At 39.6% G+C, this 9589-nt stretch overlaps 1 protein-coding gene across 1 annotated transcript in view; it reads right to left on the bottom strand.

Annotated features, from left to right (window-relative positions):
* Positions 1 to 2291: 2291 nt before the first annotated feature.
* Positions 2292 to 9589, bottom strand: part of Erh (ERH mRNA splicing and mitosis factor) — a 13527-nt gene continuing 6229 nt past the window's right edge. The window contains exons 3-4 of the mRNA XM_008845940.2: positions 7710 to 7830; positions 2292 to 2806 (exon numbers count right to left, since the gene is read on the bottom strand). Coding sequence (XP_008844162.1) covers positions 2704 to 2806; positions 7710 to 7830 — 224 coding nt within the window. The 3' untranslated portion in view covers positions 2292 to 2703. The remainder of the gene's footprint in view (positions 2807 to 7709; positions 7831 to 9589) is intronic.

Below are 9589 nucleotides of genomic sequence, written 5' to 3'. Positions count from 1 at the left end.
ATATTAAAAAATTATTGAATGTTTGGTTAAGTGGATAAAACTGTGGGATCGGTTTGTTCCTTTCACCTTTATGTGGGTTACAGGGATCCAACTCAGGTCTCCAGGCTTGCATAGCAAGGACCTTAACTTGCTGAACCATCTCACCAGCACCCTAAAAGGCTACGTTCAATTCTCTCCTACATGACACTGAACATGGTGAAGCATGGCTCACATACCCTCCAGATTTGCTCTATTATACTTTAAGTGAAACCAACATTGTTAGAAATAAAACTGCATTAGCATCGGGGCTGGAGAGATGGCTCAGTGGTTAAGAGCACTGACTGTTCTTGCAGAAGACCCAGGTTCGAATCCCAGCACCCACATGGCAGCTAACAACTGTCTGTAACTCCAGTTCCGGGGGATCCGACAGCCTCTTCTGTCCTCTGTGGGCATTGTACGACATGGGTGCACTTACTTACATGCAGGCAATACATACATACACATAAAATAAAAATAAAACTTAAAGAACAACCCTGCATCAGCAGAACAGACAGTGAGAAACAGGGCCATCTGACTACTGAAGCTATTTAAGATTTTAAAGTCAGGTTAATTCCTAGTGATTGTCACTGCCGTTAATTTTGCCAGGTACCCTATTTTAATTTTTTTTGGTATTTTCGAGACAGGGTCTCCCTGTAGCCCCAGCTGGCCTGGAACTCACTATATAGACCAGGTTATCCTCGAACCCACAGAGATCTACCTGCCTCTGCCCCCCAAGTGCGGGGCTTAAAGGCATGTGCCAACATGCCTGGCCAAGTACCCTAATTTTAATAATCCTTTGGTACAGTGATGACATTTCTATTGAGCATCTAGGGATGGGACTCAGTGTAGAGTGATTGATCAAAATGTGCAAAAGGAGCTGGAGAGACGACGGATCAGCAGTTAAGAGCAATGGCTACTCTTGCAGAGGACCTGGGTTGGATTCCCAGCACCCACATGGCAGCTAACAACCAACCATCTTTAACTCCAGTTCCAGGAGAATCCAATGTCCTCTTCTGAGCTCCGCAGGCATTGCATGACACAGGTACACTTCAACACCTAAGTACAGGGTCTCCCTGTTGCCCCAACTGACTTGGAATTCACTATGTAGACCAGGTTGACCTTGAACTTACAGAGATCTGTCTGCCTCTGCCTCCCAAGCGCTGGGATTAAAGGCTTGCGCCACCACACCCGGCTTAAATGTACAAGGCCCTGGGTTCCATGCCCAGCACTGAAATAAACAGATTAATCAATTTCAATTTTGCATGAAACATAATTCTGACATGGAAGGTGGGAGCAGGGACGGGGGATTAGGCAAGTCAGGAGCTTTCTCACAAAGCCGTCAATCCAGGGTATGAGAAGGTGCCGACTACTGGTGAAGGGGTAAGAGGACTGTATAGGCACACAAAGTTGTAACACAACTGCTCTGTATTCGAAACAAGACTCTTTTCTCTGGGCTTTCCCTCACCTTTATAGCTTCCATTAGCAGCATTCACTGCTGAAGGATGTGAGAAGGGCACCAGGACTCCCAGTAGTACTTGGTCAAAGCAATTAACCTGCTGCTATTTTGCCAGTCTCTTATAGATGGTCCCCAACCTAAGACATGAAAGAGATGTATTTTTATATTTTGAATTATGTTCTTTTCCCAAGTGGGTAGTATATAGTGTAATATCCTCCAATTCTGGGAAGCTGCAGTGGGCCACAGGCAGCCAGCCAGCCATGTCAGTCAGGCAAAGCTACAGTGCTCTTTAGGTTAAGGGTATTAAATACTTTTGGACTTACAATATTTTCAACTTGTGATGAGACATATTCCTATTAAGTCTAGAAGAATATGTTTGTACCAATAGTAGATACAAATATTAGAGCTGTAATTGAGATTTACTAATTGTTGGGAAAATGAAGTAAAAGCTTACTAGCTTCATATAATTACAGCAAAATCAGTTCAAATATATAAACTTCAAATTCTTGTCTTTTAACGTGTATGAGTGTATTGCCTGCATGTATGTAAGTGCACCCATGTTGCACAATGCCTGCAGAGGTCAGAAGAGGGCATCAGATCCCCTGGAACTGGAGTTATGGACAGTTGTGAGCTGCCATGTGGGTGCTGGAAAAAGAACCCAGGTCCTCTGTAAGAGCAACATACTTATTTTTATATAGGAGATTTTACTCAAATGAATTCTTTTAAAATGTGGTAGCAATAAATTCATACTTAAAACATAAAGTTGTTAAACACTGTCTCAAAGTAAATTCTTAACCAATTTTAACAGAATCCTATATTTTTTTTAACTAAAGAACATTTATTTATTCTTCATTAGACTTTACCCAGAGGACATAACAAAACTGAGTCACCACCCCCCACCCCACCTTGAAGGGTTAGTACTGTTGATGTAACAAAGCAGATATGAACAGTTTCAAGGACCAGAACCAACTTTAACTGACAAAGAACAATTTCTATCTGAATCATCATAAAAATGTGTAAGTAAAAAAAGAGAGAAAGAGAAAGAAAAAGAACAAAGGGGCAATGGAGTTTGAGATTGAAAAGGCCCCCCATGTTTCCTGTGACACATTCAATCTTGGCTAGAGTGTAACAAAATGGAAACAGGATTACTATAATACAAAACTTTCACTACAGCACGCTGTACACACCTGTTCCAAGCCCACCCCCAGCCCCTAATGCTTCCAGCACAATTATTTCCCAGCCTGTTGGGCCTGCCGACGCAGGAGCACGTAGATCTTCTCTTTGATCCAGTCTTTGTTGTAAGGCTGGTATGTCTGGGTATCAGCTCGGTAACTGAGGAGAGAGTCAATAAGGAAAATTACAGTGGGCAATTTGTCATGTTTAAAGCCCTGTATTCTAACTGGCCAGTGATGGCATCAATATCCATATTTTCACATGTGAAGTTAATCAGAGTTGACAAAGCTGCTCACACAGCTGTTGATTTCAACAAATACAAACTTAGACCACCTGGTGAAAACTTAAAGTGGAAAAAGAAACCAAGGCCTGGAGCTCTTAAGCACTCAGTATGTTATTCATCTATTTCTCCAGAGTTTGACCAGAAACCATGTGTTCTTTCTCCCACGTAGCTTCTATTTTTATAGTCCCTTTAGTGATTAGAAAACAAAACAAAGCACTAGTATAAGCTTTGTTTGCTAAATTTATTCTGAATCAACCAAGAAATCTCTAAAAGAATGTTATTTCAACAAAGATTTCTTGTGAATTTTTAAGGAACTCATATTTTAGGATTTGCTCTTTAAAATAAATGCCAAACATCTATAATGGAGGAAAATTATCAGAACAGAGCAAGCTTCAAAGAACTTTTTTCAGAAGGCTGAGAAGACCAGCACCCACAGAACTCTACTGGTAGTGAAGGTTTTCAAGCCTACAGCACAGAACACTCAGTTAGTCAATGCATCATTACAGGACTTGAAGAAACCTAACTGGTCTAAAACTGAAATATAGCTGGTGAAGGAATATATACAAAAACTATAATATAAAAAGGGAAACTTGCATGCTTTAATCCCAGCACTTGGAGGCAGAGGCAGGTGGATCTCTGTTGAGTTTGAGCCTAGCCTGGTCTACACAGCGAGTTCCAGGCTAGCTGAGGCTATAGGGAGACCCTGTCTCAGAAAGACAGGCAAACACATGGACAAATGATACTAAGTCCTTTAAAAAAACTTTTATTTATTATTTTATGTGCATGCATGTATTGCCTGCATGTAGGCAAGTGCACCCGCGTTGTGCAATGCCCAAGGAGGACAGAAGAGGCTGTCAGATACCTTGGAACTGGAGTTATGGACAGTTGTTAGCTGCCATGTGGATGCTGGGATTCAAACCCGGGTCTTCTGCAAGAACAGTGAGTGTTCTTAACCGCTGAGACATCTCTCCAGCCCCAATACTTAGTACTTTTGAAGTTGCTACCAAGTATGACTTAAGTGCTTATCTGAATTAATTCATCTTTTTATAACCCTGTAAATAGATGCAATATAAGTAGACATAATTACCTACTATGTAGTGGTGACTGGCCTTTAACTCAAGAAACATGCCTGCCTCTGCCTCCTGAGTGCTAGGATTAAAGGTATGTGCTATCATGCCTGACAATTTTAATTTGGAAAAAAAAAATTTTGTGTATGAGTGTTTTGCATGTGTGCATGTATGTATGTATGTATGTATGCATGTATGTATATCACATGCATGCAGTGCCCATGAAGGCCAAAAGAGGGCATTGGATTCCCTGGAATAAGAGTCACAGATGCTTGTTAAATATCATGTAGATGCCAGAAACTGAACCTGGGTACCCTGCAAGTGCAGCCAGTGCTCCTAACTGCTGAGCCATCTCTCCGAGGAAACCAAGACTTAAAGTGAAGCAATTTAACAACTAAGTAATACTGGGTGGTATTTTTTGTTCAGACCATTAAAGTCTTTTCATGAGTTGTATAGTAGAGCTATAAGACTTCTGGCACTAAAACTTTCATTTTTAAGCACTAAGCTAGAAATCTACACCTTTTTTTTTTTTTTTTTTTGCTGTTTTAAGGTACTGGGGATTGAACCTAAAGCTCTACTAGGCAAGCACTCTACCTCAGCCCTCAGCCCTCTTTTTACTTTTTGAGACAGTCTTACAAAGTTCTACAGGCTGAACTATGGATCCTCCTGCCTCAGCCTCCCAAGTGGCTGGGATTACAAGCCTGCACCACCAGATCCAGTCCCAAGTTCTGGTAATGGAAACTCCAAAGAAGTAATGTGGTATATAATGAACTTATTTTTCCTCTGAATGCTAAAGTCAGAAGGTTGTTTATTAGAAGTATACATACAGGCTTTCCATTTTATCAAGTGCCTAATAAAATAGAAACAAACATTTGATTCTTTACTAGTCCCTTTTTTTTTTGGCTTTTTGAGACAGGGTCTGGAACTCACTACGTAGACCAGGCTGGCCTTGATCTCAGAGATCTGCCTGCCTCTGCCTTAAAGGCCTGAGCCACCACACCCAGCTTTACTAGTCCTTTTTGTTTATGAGAAATATTGTAAATGAACATTTTTCTTGGACTATCCCAATGCATCCTAATTAAGTACTAATCCAGTCTACTTTGAAGTACAGAATACACTATAATATTATATTAACACTGAAAAAGGAACAGAATGCCTCAAAACTATCATGTGGGTGAGAGTCTTTATTTTCCAACTCATGAAATAGCCTTCCTTGTGGAAACCTGTGTGTTGTTTGTTGATGGTTGTCAACTGGCACTTGAAATGGGACAATTAAATGTTAAGAACAAATAAAATTTCTAACTGTTGGCACAGATGAATCTGACAGCCTATTGTCATGGTCAGTGAATACAGGTGCACAGAAAAACCGAATCTAGGGACTGAGAAGTGAAGAGGGCAATATCTTTGCTGATACCAAGTTGTCTGGCTCATTACAAAAACTGCAGATGAAAATGCAAGAGCAGCTAGTGCTCTTAACGGCTGACTGAGCCATCTCTCCAGTCCCAGATTTCTCTAAATTTATAAATAAGCAAACAAGTTTGGCAATAAATGTTGAGTTAAACTGCTCAAAGGAGCTACCTGAAGGGTAGAGCCAAGATTTAAATCACGTTTGATATGCTTCACTTGGAAACTCCAACTAGCTCAGAGCCTTCCAGGGTGAACAAAACATGATCTTCATTAAGTTACTTCCTGTTTGTTGGAATGAACACCACAAAGCATCAGGATCATACACCTGATGTCTTAGACATGCAGGCAATACACTCATACACATTAAAAAAAAGAAAAGAAAAAAAAAAAATCACCGACAGCTGTATTCTATTCAGAAAATGATTCTGTGGATACCTAGGTTTCTGGGCTCCTCCAGCCCAACTCGTCCGAAGTTCTCATCTCTTGTCCCTCCTTGACCAGGTCCCATGGGTCATCTCTCCAGCAACTTTAATTTTCCAATTCTGAGCATCTCATTCTCTGATCATTACTTACTAATACTCCAACTTCAGCAATCTTTTGAGTCCAGTTTCTAACTGCAACTAATTGAAATCACGAATAATGAATGTCTTTACTGTTCAGAATTTAAAAACAGAAAACTTTTTGTTCACTGCTCTTTTTTTTTTTTGTCTTTTTGTCTTTTTGAGACAGGGTCTCCCTGTAGCCCCAGCTGGCCTGGAACTCGCTATGTAGACCAGGCTGGCCTCGAACTCACAAAGATCCGCCTGCCTCTGCCTCCCAAGTGCTGGGATTAAAAGCGTGCGCCACCATGCCCGGCTTGTTCACTGCTCTTTTACCAGCATCTAGAAATTGGTTGTATAACACATGCCACCTATGCACTTTTATTTGAAGCATTATTTCTTAAAAGACTGTTTTTCTCTTGTTTATATTAGAGATATAATCTGAAATAATATCTTTAAAAACTCAAAAAATTCTGATATATCATGTAAAAACTTGAAGTATCTATTTCGGAATCTTGAAACCCTACATATCTGATGAAATTCTGGGTTTCTATTTGTCCTAGATATTTTAGTATTGGGAAATTTTCATACTTGCACTTAGAAACTAACAAGATGTTTCCACTGGAACTTAAGATTTATAATTATAATAACTTTATTAACACATTTAGAGACTTGGACTAGATCAACTTGGATGTTTTGAGCAAGGAAAGTAATACAGCTATAACTGAGATACAATGAAGTACAGAAACAGAACTCAACATCCCCAGAGAATGCTTGTTTTTGTCAGGAATCTGTGGGGAGAGAACAAGGTACAGCCAGATTCCAGGCTGACTGCAGTGGTGATTTAGAAGGTGCCTGGGAGGTGGACCTGTATATTTTTATCACTGTTCCCTCAAGTTCTGGCTCAGAACCGACATGCACCAGTATTGAAGCACCTGATGACTGAATGCCACCTCACTTTCTGCAATATGAGCTCTATTCATACTTAGTTTCTCGTTCACAATGATTAAGCCAATTTGTAATACTTCATGTTCCTTAGCAGCAGTGGCAATAAGCACTTTTAAATACAAATTATAAGTATGTTAGAATTTAAAACCTCACCATAAAAGCTAAAAATACATGTTTATACAAGCTAGAACTAAAATTAAATCCTACATATACTTGTTTTAAAAAATATTTTATTATTTTTATTTTATGTGTCTGAGTGTTTGTCTACATGTAGGTAAGTACAACCATGTTATGCAATGTCGGTGGAGGTCAGAAGAGGAGGTTGGATTCCCTGGAGTTACAGAAGGTTGTTAGCCACCATGTGGGTGCTGGGATTTGAAACCAGGACTTCTCCAAGAACTGCCAATGCTCTTAACTGCTGAACCATCTCTCAAGCTCCATATTTAAATTTTTAAATGTCACGAAAAGAAAGTAATTTTAGTTTTAATTGGAAATCAATTTAGGAAAAAGACTCTAAAATGGTTGGGAAAACCTCCAAAAGACTATTAACTATAGAGAACAAAGAATCAAGGCATGGAGCTTTTTAATTAGCCTATCTTCTCTCCACAGTAACTTTCAATTAGCAAAGTTTAGGATTTTCCTATGTCTTTTGGCTTTCCGTTGTTAATTTATGATCTGTCTCTAAGTGAAATACTAGTAACTAGATAGTATCTAAGATCCAAAGATCAGGTACAAAGAAACTCACAATACCTTAAATCACCTCAAATAGCCAGATAATAGAAAAATACAAAATAAAAGATATAGTGACTGATACTTACACAAGACAGCTGAGATCTGCCAGATCATCGATAAAATCAAACAACTGACTGATATCATACGTGATGGAGGGACTGTTGGGATTCATTCTCTTCAGATGTTCTTCATACATTTTACAAACGCCTGAGAAGGGGAAAACAAGAGCTTAGGACCATATAAACACCTGTTTATAAGCAGTGCTACACTGCTGGTATAGCATTTATTCTAGTAAAATTGGGCTGGAAAATAACAGTAGGTCAATCACTTTTGTTTTAATTATTGTGACTACCAATTAAATAAAACTATAAATTCATTAGAATATTGATAACTATTTTGTGCTTTACAATAAGATGATTACTTCAAACCACTAGCGCTGAAGGAATTTAAACAGCTTGGGTTGAAGATCTGGGTAGATTTTTAGCATGCCCAAGGCCCAGGGTTTAATCCTCAGCACTGCACCCTCTCCAGATAACATTGTGGTGGTTCTTCTTACCTTTTTTTTGAAAAATTATTTTTGTTTTATGTGTGTTTTGTCTGCATGTAAGTGTACCATGTGTGTACAATCAATGCCTGAAAAGGCCAGAAGAGATTGTTGGATCCCCTGGCACTGGGGTTATGGATGGTTGTTAGCCATACGTGTGTGCTAGGAACTGAACCTGGGTCCTTTGCAAGAGCAGCTAGTGCTCTTAACCACTGAGCTAGCTCTCCAGATAATACTGTGGTTCTTTCTAACAGGTTTTTAGTAAATCTTTCTAAAGCCAGAGTATATAAAGAAAAACACCACACTTCAGAATGATGGGTGACAAATGATACTTTTCTATTTTACCTTCATATTTTGATGCAACGAAAAAGTCACAATAATAACTGGCAATGAGGTTAGAGCTTATCCTAATATGGTACTGAAGATTCTGGAACTCTGGATTCAGATAGACCTGAAAGTCAGCTTATTTATCACAAAATTGTCAACAAATGACTCCACCCAGTGAACTTTACCTGTTAAATGGAAATAACAGTACCTTTTCATAGGATTCTTAGATTATGTAAAATAATGCATATGAAGCAGTAACACATACAGTAACACTTGCACATACTCCAATATAAGATAATAAACCAAGTGTGGTGGCTCACACCTACAATCCCAGCATTTGGGAGGCTGGGGCAGGTGGATCAGAAGTTCAAAGTCATCCTCAGCTATATAGCGAGTTCAAGGTTGGCCTGGGATGAGACCCTGTCTCATAAATAAATAAAAATAATATTATCAACAATCATATCACATGTTAATTTGCATTCAGGGAAACATTCCACAAAAGGGGACCCTACGTACCTTTTCAGTACATTTCTACCACTTATTCTAAAGGACAAGTGACATCGTTGTTAGTTACCTGGAGCATATGCTCTATGCTATACACAGTCCTTAAGGTATCTCTAAAATAACTTCCTAAATTTCTCAGTAAAAGGCGATATCCACTAATAGCAGTTCACAGAACTTTGTGTCTGTGTGTGGAGGTGAGAGGTTAAGCTGAAGTGCTGTTACTACCTTGACTTTGAGACAGGGTCTTTTCACGGGCCCTCAGCAAGTCTCTAGGATCCACCTGTCTCTGACTCCCCAGCACTGAAATTATAACCATGTGCTATTGCATGGCAATTAACAACAGTTCTTAATTCTAGTTCCAGGGGATCCAATGCCCTCTTCTGACCTCTCCAAGCACTGTACAACATAGGTGCACTTACATACATGCAGGCAAAATACTCAAACATAAAATTAAAAAAATTTAGGGGGCTGGAGAGATGGCTCAGTGGTTAAGAGCACTGACTGCTCTCGCAGAGGACCCGGGTTCAGTGCCCAGCACCCACATGGCAGCTACGAACCGTCCTTAACTCCAGTTCCAGGAGAATCCAAAGG

This window comes from Nannospalax galili, unplaced genomic scaffold (assembly GCF_000622305.1).
Source record: "Nannospalax galili isolate Female #2095 unplaced genomic scaffold, S.galili_v1.0 scaffold42, whole genome shotgun sequence".
NCBI lineage: Eukaryota > Metazoa > Chordata > Mammalia > Rodentia > Spalacidae > Nannospalax > Nannospalax galili.
Note: the sequence above shows the minus strand (reverse complement) of the source record. Positions and strands in the feature narration are given on the sequence as shown.